The following is a 16,516-nucleotide window of genomic DNA, read 5'->3' on the forward strand; positions in this document are numbered from 1 at the left end:
TTGTTTAACCTTTGTTATAAAAGAATAAACCTCCTTGACTGGGAGTAGCAGTGCATGCTTGGAGACGGGGTGCAGCAGCGATGGCACCCAGGGACAGGGTTTCTGAGCACTATAATAATACAAATAATAATTAGGGTGGGTGGTATGTGGCACTATAGTGTACCACAAAGTGGGAAGCTGAGGTCAGTTCCTTATGCTTAGGTTGGCAGTAGGAGTTGGGAGAGTGAAATCTTCTTCCATCTGATGATTCTTCTATGGTTACATATTTTGCATATGTAATGTGTGTAGCATGATTTGTCTTTAACATACAATTTAATATAAGATGATGAAAAGCTTATTTTCTAATTACTTTTATAAACTGGTTGAAGAGTTTCAGTTCTGGAAGCCCAACCAAAATAAGGAGGATTTCAAGGAGAGATTTAAAGGGTGAGGCTGCTTGATGTCCAAAATCAGGGAGTTAATTGGTCACGTTGCTTGTATATTAAGACTGAATGAGGCAGTTACCAGGACCCCAACCTTGCAAACACTTATGCAAATGCTTAACTTTATGAATGAATAGTTCCAGTTGAATTGTTCGCTGGAGTAAGGGCCTGCTTTGGACATATCTGAATCTAGATGTGTGACAAGAAACCCTGGGTGTACATAATAGGATTAAGTTGTAACCTTAACAAAAGTATATGTTTCAGAGACTGAAATTTCTCTTTCATTGTATTAGAGTTAGGTGTGTCTAATATTGCCTCTTATTCTTTATTCTGGAGTTATATGGAGACCTGACTGACTAGCATGGAAAGTATGAGGGCAATACCCAGCTGATTCTACAGCAGAAAGAGAAGAGAATCAAAAATGCCTAAAAACAGTTGCACAATCAGATTCTTATGTGTATTTCAGTCTCTAAGCTGTGAATGAATAAGATTCATTCATTGGTTCCATATACTCCTGGGGGAATTCTGCTCCACTGCGCATGTGCAGAATTTATGTCCGTGACACTCTGACACCCCAATATTCACCACTGTCATGTAATTAGAATATGCTTTGTACAGAGTATGACTTGTGAGGTATCATTCTAAAAGTCTTAATCTGCTAGACATTAATATCTCATTGGATTGTATGTGAAGTTATTAAGTTTGGCTATGTATGTGTTACTGAAACATGTGAGGTTGAAAACACCTACAAGCAGCCTTTTAGGTGCAACTGTACAAAGGCCAAACAATGTTAATGGCTTATTGAGGAAATGCACACAAGCACAAGGATTACCTCAGGAACTCTGAACAATAGAAACCTGTCAGAGATAGCACTATACAAGGGGAACTGTTTGACCCAGATCACAGCAAAAGAGCTTTCCAGCAAGTGGGAAGAAGATATAAAAGGGGGACAATACATCGTTGGGGGGACCTCACTCTCCCTGCAACAACAGACCCGGAAACACCTGAGGGGCAAGGACTGAACTGTGGGAAGTGATGGTCCCATGCTAGAACGATCATTAGCCTGTATATGAAAACCTGGGAAAGCCAAGGCAATTTGTGCCTTAAGAGTCAGCCAGCCAGTTTATCACTTAGGGTGAGAATTTGCTAATTTATATCCCACCTATCTAGTGTGTTAAGCTCAATTTGTGTTTTTTGTTTATTTACTAAGGTAATCTGCTTTGATCTGTTGGCTATCCCTTATAATCATTTAAATCTACCTCTTGTACTTAATAAACTTGTTTTTGTTTTTAACCCAGTTTACATAATTCATAACTGGGGGTCAAAAAGCTGTGCATATCTCTGTCCACAGTGAAGGAGAGCGCAAATTTCAATTAGCTTATGCTGTACAGTTGTCAGTGCAGTGCAAGACAATAAAATTTTGGGTTTACTCTCCAGAGGGGGAGTGCTCTTGAGTCCTGGGCAATTCCTTAGGTGAAACCCTTCCCATGCAATACTGATTTCAGTGTCTGTCTTTCTGCAGCTGGGTATGTCCCTACCTGTATGTGTGCTAGAAGAGGCTTGAGGGCATGGCTTGGCAGGACAGGGTGAGGGAGCTCCAGCTGCTGGAACAGTCAGGCTGAGTGGTACCCCATTACATCAGGTGGCACCCTGGAAGGGGGGGCAGGAAACCTGTCACAATGTCCTCCGCAGATTTCTTTGCTTCCCAGCAGAAAAATTACTTTCTGTTGGGGAAGCAAAGGGAAGCCACAAGAGCGGACATACGACCCTCCCCAGCAGTACGTTTTGCCCAGGGTAGCTGGCAGAGAGGTAAATCACTGTGGGTGCAGGAGGTGGAGCTGGGGAAGACCTGGCTGGTGGCTCCTACCCTGTGCTGGGCTCAGCTGCTAGTCCGGGCTGGGCTGGGGAGGACGGGACTTCCTTTTCTCCTGCATGGCATCCAGGGCTGGGTCAGACCCATCCCCAGATTTCTCCCCTGGCTACAGGAAGCTCTGCGAACTCCTCTTCCTGCTCCTGCTTCCTGCACCCATTGCTCCTCAGCTGCAGGGGGAGGGATCCCTGTACAGGGAGCTGCTCCCACATCTGCCCAACCCCTGTGCATCCCGAACCCTTCAGACCCTCCCACCAGGCCACACACCCCCTGCACCCAGAACCCCCCCGCAATGAGCCCCACTCCCCCTGCACCTGGACCACCCCAACAAGCCATCCAGACCCCCCCCCTGCCAAACTCTATCCCCCTCACACCTAGACCCCTCCTGCTGAGCCCCAACCACCTTCACTGGGATCCCCTGCAGAGTCCCATTACCATTGCACCCAGAAATCCCAAAGCCCCTGTGCATTCAGATCCCTTCCACACCCGGATCCCCCACTGAGCTGCCTGGACCCAGATTGTCCCACACAGAACCTTCTCAACCCACACCTGGATCCCTTCACACTAAGCCCCTCCACACTTGCATCTTGCACCTGGCATGGGGGGGCATGGCCCTGTGGTGTTTCTGGGGCAGGCACCGTCCTTGCACTGTGTCAGGGTTTGGTGCAGCCTCACCACTGAGTCTGTGTCCTGCGGGGGCAGGAAGCTGCACAGTGATCTCCCACCTCAGTGCAGCCAGTGGCCTGTGCTCCCCAATACCATGCTGGAGTCTCCACATTTATTTGACAAATAACATTTGCAGAATTTTAAAATATTGTGTGCAGAATTTTAATTTTTTGGGTGCAGAATTTTTTATTTTTTGGCACAGAATGCCCTCAGGAGTAGTTCCATATTTTCCTATCTTAGTTTTAGGGGATATTTTAGCATTCGCTCTTACTAGAACATATAGGGCTCAGTCATCTTTTTCTAAAAGATATGCTCTAGTTCAAACAAATTTAATTTATGGAAGTCCTATGGCCTGTATTATACAGGAGATCAGACTAGACTAGTGCTCCTTTCTGGCTGTATAATAATCTATGAACCCAGCATAGCTCCTAGCACAACCTTCTGTCCCTGGAGCCAGCGCTGAGCTAGGACAGATCACTTTGCCAGCCACAGTCAGGGGCAGATAGATTGTGACTCAGTGTGATCCAATTCTGAAAGAACAGGGAGATGAGTATAACCTGTCCCATAAGCTCTGATTTAATGCTTAATTCATCATTTACATCTTTAAGAAGTATCTAGATATAGCATCCAAGCAAGAATCTCATAAAGCAGAGTTTTCATGACTTCTGTCTGGTGGTTTTTCGCTACTTTACAAGAAGCAGAGGAAAAAATCCCCAGGAATTTCAGTGGATATGTTAGTTGTATCAACTTTATATTTTTAAAAAGACTTCTGTGAATTTTCTTGTTCTGTTTGAAATATTCTCACTATAAATGAAGCATCAAACGTGCATTAGGGATTCATAAGTTCAAACAATTTTTTTAAACCAGTATATTTTTGTTGCTATTCTTAAACTTGTTCCCACAACTATTTCAATAAGATTAACTAGAAGCACATTAAGTTTCTCAATTTAATACATTCTAGAAGAACATTCAAGTTCTAAATAGGCCAACTATACAATTTACCAAAAATAAAGATTCAGAACTCTGTCATTATGGACTATTCAAATTAATCATCTATAATAAATATGTTCTGCAAGGAGCTATATTTATTCTTCACCTGCAGGGGCTGGATGCAGTTTTAGTTCTTTACTTTAAACAATTTTAGCCATTAGAAATTTTGCAGTACACAGACTACTATTCATATTTGTGCTATACAGTTTATTGGAGATAATACATCAGGATAAAATATTTTGTTGCGACTTCAGAATATGACTGATACACAAATCTGGTAAGCAGACTCAGCTCCGAGAGAGCTTTATGGAACTAAATTTGAAGGCTAGTCTAAACAAAGGTTTCTTGTAGCCAGCGTTCAGCAAATGAAAAAGCTGATTCTTACAGAACATCTGAGCCCAGTTTTTCCAAAGCTAAAGGGAGACTTTAATTTCCCTTTTTACAGTTATTTCTTTTAATGGATAAATTAACTGTAGGTGAACCTCTCTCTTAAAGAGCACAATCTCTGCAGCAAGTTCAGGAATCTGCTGAAGGGAAGACCTTAGCAGAGTGTACAGCTTCTCTAGAGTGGAAAACCATTGTGGGCCCAATCCAATTCCTACTGAAATAAAGAGACTGCTGACTTCACTGTGATTGGATCAGGTCTTATATGCATCATTGTAAATTTAAATGATAGATGAATGGAAGGTGTCCAACAAAGAGAACATAGTGGATAATATTAGATTTTGCCATTTGATGTAATGCTTTGTGCTTTTACAGTGATTTGCATCTGAAGATCTCAAAGAACTTTACAAACACTAATTAAGATTTATAACAACATCTGTGTGGGGTAGGAATTATCCTATCTTTCTTTAGATGGAAAAAGAATCAGTGAGGTTAAGTGACTTAACCAAAGCCAGTGACAGAACAGGAATAGAACTAAGATCTCCTAGTTCCCACTCCCCAATCTCTTACAAACTATATATGCAGTTAAAGATACCTGGCATCCAAATTACCAACATGATAGCTGCAAACAGCATTGTTTCTCATTTGAATACAGAGAGATGGGTGAATTAATGTGAAAATATTCTTGACTGGCCTAGAACCCCAATGGTCATCTTGCTTGCTTAGTGAACACAAACATGAGCTTTTTCTAAATGTGAATGGAAATGCTCTTTGAATTTTATATATATATAACTGCTTAATATCCCTAATTGTTAAAGGGCAGTTCTACTCTGAAAATGGCATGTGTGTCTGTCAATTTGTGTATCAGATGTGCTCAGTCTAAAAGTGAAGACATTTTTTTTTCTCAGCTGCCCACACTGCAAGCTGGACCCTTCGGCTCCTTACTAACATTTACTCTGACCCACTAACACACATTAAAACTACAAATTGTCTCATTTTACTTTGTGTTAGTTACCACTTGTTAACTAACACATGCTAAAACACATTTTTCCTAGTGTGGATTTACCTGAGGTCATTTTTCCTTATTGTATAACAAGGTAAATTCATATCTGATTTGTTATCCATTATTCCCTTTAGGGGTCTTTCAAGCTGGGTCGCTTTCAGATGATAGTGAAGTTATCAGCAAGTTAAAGAAGTATGGGCTGGATGAATGCACTATAAGGTGGGTAGAAAGTTGGCTAGATTGTCGGGCTCAACGGGTAGTGATCAATGGCTCCATGTCTAGTTGGCAGCCGGTGTCAAGTGGAGTGCCCCAGGGGTCGGTCCTGGGGCCGGTTTTGTTCAATATCTTCATAAATGATCTGGAGGATGGTGTGGATTGCACTCTCAGCAAATTTGCGGATGATACTAAACTGGGAGGAGTGGCAGATACGCTGGAGGGCAGGGATAGGATACAGAGGGACCTAGACAAATATGAGGATTGGGCCAAAAGAAATCTGATGAGGTTCAATAAGGATAAGTGCAGGGTCCTGCACTTAGGACAGAAGAACCCAATGCACAGCTACAGACTAGGGACCGAATGGCTAGGCAGCAGTTCTGCGGAAAAGGACCTAGGGGTGACAGTGGACGAGAAGCTGGATATGAGTCAGCAGTGTGCCCTTGTTGCCAAGAAGGCCAATGGCATTTTGGGATGTATAAGTAGGGGCATAGCGAGCAGATCGAGGGACGTGATCGTCCCCCTCTATTCGACATTGGTGAGGCCTCATCTGGAGTACTGTGTCCAGTTTTGGGCCCCACACTACAAGAAGGATGTGGATAAATTGGAAAGAGTCCAGCGAAGGGCAACAAAAATGATTAGGGGTCTGGAACACATGACTTATGAGGAGAGGCTGAGGGAACTGGGATTGTTTAGTCTGCGGAAGAGAAGAATGAGGGGGATTTGATAGCTGCTTTCAACTACCTGAGAGGTGGTTCCAGAGAGGATGGTTCTAGACTATTCTCAGTGGTGGAAGAGGACAGGACAAGGAGTAATGGTCTCAAGTTGCAGTGGGGGAGGTTTAGGTTGGATATTAGGAAAAACTTTTTCACTAGGAGGGTGGTGAAACACTGGAATGCGTTGCCTAGGGAGGTGGTGGAATCTCCTTCCTTAGAGGTTTTTAAGGTCAGGCTTGACAAAGCCCTGGCTGGGATGAATTAATTGGGGATGGGTCCTGCTTTTGAGCAGGGGGTTGGACTAGATGACCTACTGAGGTCCCTTCCAACCCTGATATTCTATGATTCTATGATTCTATAATATATACATAGTCTAATATTGAAAATTGCACAGTTGAATCCTGACTACAGGAGAGTTCTTCCCTTCTCTCACTCTAACCAGTAAAAGGAGATGACCCTTTTTGGAACGCAAGGAAAAAAATAACAAACCACTGCACATTTTTGGGAAAGAGGCCTGGTTATTTTAGAAAGCCAGCAGAAAATTAAGCCTCTTCATGAGGTCTCTCAGGAATTCAGGCTGATTATTTACAAGCAAGGTCACAACTGACAATAAAGCAAACAAGATTATGTACATGTGGAGTACTCCTTCAATCAGTGAAGAGTATTTCTCTGAACAACAGCAGCTCCCCTCTTAGGAGGCTATCCTCTTTTCAAGTGCTGTCAGAAATTGGGTGCGGCTGACCTGCTTCCTTTCCGTGAACTCCTTTAGGTCCTACTTGTCACTCTCCAGACAAAGGCAGGAAACCTCAGTCTGCAGGGGGTTGGGGGAGGAAATCATAACCAGGAAGGCTTTTTTATGGGCTAACAGATGTGCACCCCCTTCACACTGACAAGTTATGAATGGATGCAATAATCAATAGTGACCATTTCATGTTTTCAGCAGCTGCTCTAATTAGAAAAGCAAGCTAGAGTTTGTTGTAGTACTATGTTAAAGATGCATCTCACAAAGAGCACCACTGTAAGTAGCATACAGTGCATCACACATTCTGCCTCACACATTTGTGCATCCCTAGGAAAGAAATATGGGCTCATCTTATTCCTTCGGGCAGAAGATTCCAAGATCTCTTGTAGACAGAGGTAGAAAGAATCTTCTGATAATGCTACTTCAGAGATTAATGAGGCTGGATGAGAGCAATACAGAGCTCACCTGCCTGGACTTCATAGACTGAAGAAACCTGAAGCAGTGTACTGTTAAGGTCAAACTATTCATTTCTGCCAGCACTGACACAGATACTGCTTCAATGACAATCTTTCAAAATGTAATGCATGCTATTCTGTATAAGTGTACAGACTACTAGAGAGTGTGTGTCAAGGCTGATTCCTCACTCTGGCACTTCAAGTGCAGAAGGTGGGGCCCGCAAAGATTCTAAAAATTAATACTGGCCACTCCAGGCTTGTATTAAACTCCCAAGGTTACAGCTTTTCTCTGACCTTGAAGGGCTAGATGCTGCCACCACCCAAGTGCAAAAACCCCCTTTTTGGAACCCAGGAAGGCACACTTGGGAATTCCTTCCTGTGGAGTACCCTCAAGCCCTTTCACCCCCGACCTGGGAAAGAGCTGAGAAAGAAAACAAAGGAAATTAGCTGTTGCCACCAGCTAATAAAACAACATGTGCACAAACCTCTTAGAACACAAAAATCCAATCCCGTTCTTAAAAAAGGTAAATTTTATTAAAAACAAAAAGAAAAAAATATATCTGGAACTCAGGCTTTTTGCCAGGTCTTAAAAAAACAGTTACAAAAATGAAGCATCAAGATAGCTCTCTTGAGGTTCAGCTTAAAGGTTACAAGCAGAACAAAAGCATTTGGGGGTTAGCACAGAGGAGACCACAAGCCAATAAGAAAAAAAAAGATAAACCTAATCGCATCTTTCTAGACATTCCCTGATCTACTTACATATTTGGGGGTTTCAAATAAGTAGTCTCTAGGTATGATCTGATGGTTTTTCATACCTGGCTTAAAGCTTCCTACAGCATAACTCAGCCCTGTTCCTGCTCTGCTTCTCCTCTCTCTGGAGAACAACAACAGCAGACAAAGGGGAATTTTTTTTTACCAATTTTAAAAAGTTCTAGCCCTCCTATTGGCTCTTTTGGTCAGGTGCCCACTCCTATCTTTTTACCTATGGGCTTTTTTTTTTTTTAACCGTTTACAGGTAAAGCAAGTAGAGAACAGCTACTAACAGGGATTTTATAGCTAACTGGCTGGCTGGGTGTCCATAAAAGGGAGCTATCCCCCACTTAATTTATCACAGAGTGTGTATCCTGATCATAGACTGGCCACTTTGAGGCAACTTATTTCAGCCAGTCAATATATAGATTGATTTTTAATTTGAAAATAATTTTTATTTAACTCCTTATTTGTACCCTTAATACAAGGGAGCCCAGGTTAACAAGAGTATATGAATAAATCCAGCTTTCACTATAGTTGATAGTACATTTAGGTGAATTTATTTCTCATTAATGTTGCTAGACTGAAACCACTGGAAAATGAGGTATCATTTATCCATAGAGCAAGTACAGCAGACATTAGCAGAGCAATTTTCTCTAGAAGAACAATTCCCATTCTGACCTGGAGGGAAAAACTGTAGAAGTAAGAGTAACTCATTCTATTTTTCCCATTCACAGCTTTACTTCTCTGCTTAGTAGATGCAGATTATTCCCAAGGCCAGTAGTGGATATGTCTGGAACAAAAAACCCCACCAAAACCAACACTAAGACCATCTCATTTAACATGACCACTGCACAGAAACCTAATTTCCATTATTTCTGGTGGTCGCTAATGACCTACTTTGGATTCAGCCCATTTACCTGGAAGTGAAAGGTGTCTTCAACTATTTATCTGAATTTGTCTTAATGTACGATCAGGATAATTTAAGAAAATAAATTGTATTTCAACTCTCACTATATTAACACGTTTAAGATTTTTTTCTTGACAAATTAAATTCAGATCTCAAATTAATAATTGAGCTAATTCTGACCACCCCTTAATCTTCTTGATTTTGTTGTATATTTCAGGTACTTGTTTGGGATTGCCTGCATAATTCTCCCATAGCTTAACCACTCAGCCACACCAAACTAATTGCAGTACAACCTTTATATCATACTGTGCCAAGCTTGTAGGGTTTGCAAAACCTTATCTTATGACGAGTAGAAATGTTGCTATACAATGAGTTCTGTCAATCCTGAGCTAAGGAGCAATAATCCTACACTAGCCATGCTTTTAAATCTTACATTGATCTTCATGAATTGGCTTCTGTTTTTACCTTCGTAAGAACTGACTAGAATACTGGAGGGCAACATTTACAGCCATAAGGGATTTTGTATGATAACCACTAGGCACCTAGTCCATGCTCTACCCTGCCACTGCTACTTTCAGGGGTCAAACTTCCTTTGGAGGTAGGGCAGTTCTAGCTGTGTCATGATAAGGAACTAAGACCTAGGACTGAGAATCTTACAATAGGGCACCTTCAGAGAAGCAAACTTACAGGTATGTAATTCTCTCTTTGTTTCTTACTCCCATAAGGGCTTGGGCAGTGCACTGGAGACAGAGTTTAGGATTGAGAGCAGCCATTGCAACCATAAGTAACAAGCAAAAAACACCATGTAGTATCATGTGGTCACATCAGACTACACACCGGACCCCAATCTCTGCAGCTTTTAAATTAGACAGGATTATGACTATTCAGATGAGTAAAAACATCTGTTTAAGTATGCAGCTGCTATCTCTTCCATTGCATTATAGAACATAAGAACATAAGAATGGCCATACTGGGTCGGACCAAAGGTCCATCCAGCCCAGTATCCTGTAGGCCGACAGTGACCAATGCCAGGTGCCCCAGAGGAAGTGAACCTAACAGGTAGTGATCAAGTGATCTCTCTGCTGCCATCCATCTCCACCTCTGAAAAACAGAGGCTAGGGACACCATTCCATTTTAATGTGACTTCTAAAATTCCTTTGATACAGGATGCATTCATAATCTGCCGTGTCGGCATGCAAGTTAGCAATACTAATAGCTTTAAACATTTTACAAACAGCTGTGCTAGTGACAGAGTTATTGTTGCAGCAAAACGGTGTTGAGCAGTGAATACCATGAAGTAAAAGTCCAAGCTAGTTAGACGTTATAGAAATGTGCTTGCTCAATGATCCTCATATAGAAATACTGCCAGGTTTAACTAACCCCAACCTTTTCTTCCCTCGTTCATGACTGTAAGCACCTTTACGGGTAGAAAATACTAGGTATTAAAGGGCTATAATCTAGCAGAGAAAGGTGTAACAAGAACCAATGGCTGGAAGCTGAGGCCAAATAAATTCAAATTAGAAATTAGGCACAATTCTTTTTAATGGGGAGGATGATTAACCACTGGAACAAGCTACCGAGAGGAGTGGTGGATTCCCTATCTCTTGAGGTCTTCAGATCAAGATTGGATGCCTTTCTGGAATATATGCTTTAGTCAAACACAATTTCTGGTTTACTCAGATAAATCATTGGGCTCAATACAAGGGTAACTGGGTGAAATTTAATGACCTGGGATTACAGGAGGTTAGACTAGATGATCTAATGGTTCCTTCTTGCTTTAAACTCTAGGAAAGTACCATTCTTGGCAACTAATAAAGATGCAATAAGTTTTATGCAAACTTACAATTATCCCAACATTAGATCATTAGCAAAATAAACACATTTTTATATATTTAACATTTTCAGACTCACTTCTGAAAACAAAAGCATTCCTTATGCAGGAATATACACATACACAGTTTGAAGGATTAAAACAAAATAGATCTGAGTGCAAAATAATGTTAGACAATTGCCTTAAAGTATGAAAGCCACATTCTTTTTGCTCATGCCTAGACAAATCAAAATGACTGGTTTTGATTCAATATTTCCACATGGGGGGAAAAATTCACATTTGGGTTGAGAATAAGCATGAACGGCTACAACTTGAAAAATAAATTATGATAAGTTACTGAAAATACGATATTGGAAAGTAATTCTTAGTGGTACTATAATGTACTTTTTAAATTGTTATAGAATATGTTAGAAGCATTTGTAAGAGACGTAATGAAATGTTACCTTTATTTTGAAATAAGCCTATATAAAATTAATGTTTATATATGAATATCTTAGGTTGATGATGGACAAGAGGAATTAGTTTGTAACAGCTAGGTAACAACACTGTATTGTCACTTTATAGAATCATCTTTTCCTAGTTTGTGCCAACTATTGAATGCTTTAATAATTTGGTATTCATTACATTATGAAAACAAAGTGGTAGGTTGTAGAATTATTTATAATAATTGGCTTTATATAGCATATAGTTTTGCAAGCTTTTTTTTTTTTTTTTTTTTTAATATCTGGAATTCATTTTTAAGACAGACTGCAGTTTGGGCAGTGCAAAGTTCATTTTCTTTTGACCTGACCCAGGTCCATTGCAGTCTCCCATCCACCCAATGACACAAACGGGGCGGGGGGGGGGGGGGGGACTAGTCCACTCTCTAGGCTGCCTGAAGTACTTTTGCTGAATTCAGCAAGCAGACAAAACTTCAAGACATAGACCCCATGGTTCGGTCCTGGCTGAACTGTACTGCAGCCATGACTTGGGGTGAGGAAGGATTTCACACCTCTTTTACAGCCTCCTAATTTGGGCCAACAAAAGGCCAATTCACTCATTGGCACGAGTTAAAGCAGTAACAACTGGGGTTAGCCAGAACACAAGGGTCCTTTGTCCATGCCACCTTTTCATGGACCATATACCTTCCACTGTGAGGAGAATAGCATAGGGGAGCTACACCACCAGAGGATGTCCCCTACATTGTAGGATCTCCAGGTACCTGTATGAAATGGTTTTACAGTCCCTGTACATTGGCAAAGAGCCTGGCCCATAGTGTCTAAGTGATTAGCAAATCAACCAATGCAGTGAACCAGAGTAAAACAAACAAACAAAAAAATCTCTGCCCTTTGGATTAGCTTCTCCACTCCCTGGCACCTTGTATAGTCATTTATACCTATCTTCTGTGAATTAAAAGTGGGTGTAAAACACGATCACATCAAAGTGGTAGCATTTTATGCCCATTTTGCACAGGTGTAAATGAGACACATGGTGGAAGTCAGTGAAGAATTAGGCCCATTTTCTTTTGAACACTGAAAGATGCCCATCATTTACAGGCTTTGATCCATCAGGTCCAATGATTTGTAGGTACCTGTATATTGGTAGCAGTGGGTGTGAGAATTTAAGGTAATAGATATAGGTAGCAGGAATTTAAAGGAAAATATCTATTTGTCAAGAGTCAGTTGGGTTAGCCTTTTAAAAGTTCTATTTAAGTCAGAAGATTTACTTCTATTTCACAATTTATAATCTAGTATAAGTTTGTGCTGTGGAGTAACTTATTCATTATTATTTCAGGAGTTGATAGATTTTTTTGAATATAAACAAAATGAAGCTATTGCTGGCTACAGCTAAATAAGATGCATTATCCTAAATCCTATTATTTTCTGGAACCAATGGCTGCTAGATGTTTATCATTGTAGACATTAAATTTAAGGAAATAACTGTATAACCATTTCCAGTTATACAAACAATCTTTATGTGCTGTGAAAGGCACATAAATGAAACAGAGTACCAGCTCATACATAATAAGATAAGAGCAGAAAATTTAAGACAGAATGAAACTCCTATTCCAAAGCAAATGTGGAAAGTGTTTTGTACTATAAGAAAGGTAAAGGTTTACAAAATATTTCCCCAATCTTCTTATAAAATTGTAAACTTCTTGTATCTAAAGTAGAAATAATACTCAGACTGATTTGTAATAAGAAAACTGATTAAAAATGCAGTCCACTCAAGCTTTTTCCTTTCTCATTTTAGGATAATGTCAAACTCCCATGATTGATTTCTAACCTCCTAGATATCCCTGGTCGTTCGTTACCTTATCTATGATATGGCACCAATTGTCGTAAGGGAACATGACTGTTTGAAACAGAATTTTTGCATAAAACAATTTCCTATTTATGGATTAGGCATGTGAAAAGAAAGTTCTGTGTAGCACAAGATATCAATGGAAGATTTGTTGTCAGTTTATTGCCATCCTTTGGGGGGGAGGTTGTTTTCATTATTTTATCTCTTGCTGCAGTACTCCAGTCCCATGGTGCTTTTTTACAATGCCATGTTTAATGGTGAGAGACATCTGGACTGTCAGATAAAAGGAGTGTGAAGGGATGCTACAATAAAAAGAGTCTGGTTCAGTTAAGACAAACAACTTGTTTCCTTGGTTTTCTTTCCAATCCAAAACATTGGGGGGGGGGGGGGGGGTTTGTATCTAATTAGCAAGCAACTGGGCAACTTGAAATACACACTAATATTTTGAAAACAGATAATTTCTCAAAATGCTGTGTCTTTCAGTTGTCAGGCTAACCGGTTCAACCCAAACAGGCTTTTTGAGGCTATTATATATAGCCTTCCAGCATTTCACACTCATATCCCTTTAATTGACAGGATATAGACTCTCAAAGCAAAAGAAAATTGAAACTAGGAACATGAAAACTTTAAAAATTAAACCCTCTCAAATTACATCCCTCTTATCTCACTTCTGCTACACTGGTCAGGACCAGTTATACTAGTACCCTAAGTTTTAGGGAAGAAGTGAAAAGCAATAAACTCCTCCTGACAAATGCCATTTTATACAAATTACGTTGACCCACACCACCCTGATTTTCTTCAGTCTCTCCCCACCCCACCAAAATACACGGAGTCCAATGCAACTCCGGTGATGATCTTTTCAGCAATGATTCTGCATCTTAAGCCTCTAGGGCCAGATCCTGCAAGACGCCCCGTGGAGTTTGTTTGAGTGAGGATCGCAGGAGGGGCCGGGGGGAACTCTCCCATTCGGATACTCTAGATCTCTTTAGTCGGCAAGTAACATTTTCAAAAGGACCTGAGTGACTTAGACGCCTAGCCCCGAGGGAAAGCCTCTGGCACTTCCCTTTTGAAAAGGAGAGGCAGGCTCCCCCCTCACTTGGGCACCATGCTGTGCCCGCTCTCTGGTACAGCTGCTCCCTTGCCTGCCCGCAAGGAGTTTTCTTCTGACAGCAGCCACCTAGGTGACCTTTTGTTTCTAACTTACCCAAGTTTAGCCCTAGGCAGCCTCCCCTTCTCCTCCTCCTCCTCGGTGTAAAGACCACCACCCCTGCTAGCAAGGCTGTGCATTTTCTTCTCTTCCCCCTCCCACGAGCCTTTCCAGCCTCCCTCCCTCAGCCCCCCTGGCTGGAGGCTGGTCTGTCGCGCTGCCCCACAAGCAGCTGAAGCCAGGCGCACTCAGCAGCAGAGCCTGAGCCCCGGCCCCACCGCCGGCAGAGCATCCCGTGCCCCCGCCAAACTTAGCCCTGCGCGGGGGGTGCCAGGTGGCCCCGAAAGCGGCTCCGGGGGCGGAGGGTCTGGGGCTCCGCCCGGCGCTTGCCCAAGGGGACCGAAGCCTCCGCGGAGCCAGGCGCGCTCTGGGACCCCCCACCCCCACCCCAGGGTCTGCCGGGGCCGGGCGCGGGAAGCCGCCGGCGAGCGTGTGGCGCTCCCAGGTGAGTAGCGAGGGGATGCTCAGCCCCCTCCCCAGGAGAGCGGGGCCCGGCCCGCCTGCACCCGCTCACTCGCCAGCCGAAGGGCAGCGCGTTACCTGGAGCAAACACCATGCTCGTGTCCGGCCGGGCGCCGCGGGCAGGGCGGGAGGAGGCGGGAGGGCCGGAGCGCCGGAGCCGGCGGGGGTGTCGCAGGGCCCCCGGCACCTTGGACAGCTCCCAGCCTCGGCGCTTCCCGATGGCAGGAGGCTTCCCCGGCGGCGGCGGCGGGACGCGGGCTCCCTCCACAATGCACCGCTCCGGCGGCAAGGGGAAGAGGGGGACCGGGACTTGGCGCACTCCTCGGTCCTTCGCCTGCTGCACACGCCAGTCCTGCGCAAGGAGCCAGCGCAAGCTCCCCCTCAGCCTGGCGCAGCAGCGGGAGGAAGGGGAAGGCGGGCGAGGGACTAGCAGCGCTTCCCAGCGGGGGCAAGCTAATTGCTCCTCATTAACTCCTGTCAGCGGCCCCACTGGAAGCTGCCTGACATTTAGGGGTTTGCCTTTCGACCGTCGTCTGCAACCCTGGCTAATGGGCTCAGGCTTCGTGCGTTTAGTTCCCTAGGGTTAAGATTTGAAAGACTTCACAAGTTGATCTCCTGGGCTGGCCGCCGTCTACCCAGGCGCTGAGGCGTTTAGGCCACGCGAATAAGGACAGAAGAAATGTGAACGGTGGAAAGAGGATGGGAGAAAGAAAGAAGAGGTTGCTGATGCCCCAGAGGCCAAATAAAGGGTAGAAGGAGACACGGTGGTGGAGGAGAAAACAGTTCACTAACTTTTGGACCCCCCATTCTCTGTGGTTGTTATGAGGGATACAATTTAGCACCCACGTTTCTGGCAGAACAATTTCTTCATCTCCACAGTGGAATTTAGAACAACCCTGGGCAGACAGAGATCGAACACAAATGGAGGGGAGCCGCTTGTACAGGGACACCTGGCCCTGCTTGGCATGTTCCCTTGCAGGCTGTTCAAGCAATACAAATTAAGCAAAGGAGAAAGCAGGTGGAAAAAGTGCATTTCTGCATTGTGCAATACATTTTTGCACTTAATCTTCATAATTGACACAGGCTCCTACAACCCCACCTTCAACTTCCTCCTTTTCTACTCAGCCATCTTTCTCTCTAACCTGCCCCCTTCTTCCCCAAAAGTGAAATTCAGGACTCTGCCTGTGAGTTATGGACAACAAATCAACTTCTAGTTCTTAACATACATTTTTTTTAAAAAGAGGTCATTCACACCTAATAGTAAATTAACTCAAATGTGGAATCACCACACTCTTTTACTGATCTTTTTGGTGATATCTCCCACTACTTCTTACTGCTCTTTTTCAGGGAACTACATTTATCCTGGTTATGGAGCTATCATTACTGCCCTCCAGGCTCCTTTTCATCCACCATCTTCTCATATTTTGCCTCCTGGCTGCCCTCATCCTCAGCAACTTCAATTTCCTTTTGGCTATCCTGTTCATCCCATTAGCCATGTGACTCCTTGATCTCACATCTTTGCCTGTGCTTCAGCTCTGGATTACTGCTCCCAAAAAGCCACTCACCTGACAGTCTTCTCTAAACCCTGTCCCATTTGATCTCTCCATAGCTG

At 43.1% G+C, this 16,516-nt stretch overlaps 1 protein-coding gene across 1 annotated transcript in view; it reads right to left on the reverse strand.

Annotated features, from left to right (window-relative positions):
* The window catches only part of AKAIN1 (A-kinase anchor inhibitor 1), a 32,857-nt gene extending 17,776 nt beyond the window's left edge, over positions 1 to 15,081 (reverse strand). The window contains exon 1 of the mRNA XM_048840369.2: positions 14,983 to 15,081. Coding sequence (XP_048696326.1) covers positions 14,983 to 14,998 — 16 coding nt within the window. The 5' untranslated portion in view covers positions 14,999 to 15,081. The remainder of the gene's footprint in view (positions 1 to 14,982) is intronic.
* Between the last annotated feature and the right edge of the window lie 1,435 nt (positions 15,082 to 16,516).

This window comes from Caretta caretta, chromosome 2 (assembly GCF_965140235.1).
Source record: "Caretta caretta isolate rCarCar2 chromosome 2, rCarCar1.hap1, whole genome shotgun sequence".
Classification (NCBI taxonomy): Eukaryota; Metazoa; Chordata; order Testudines; family Cheloniidae; genus Caretta; species Caretta caretta.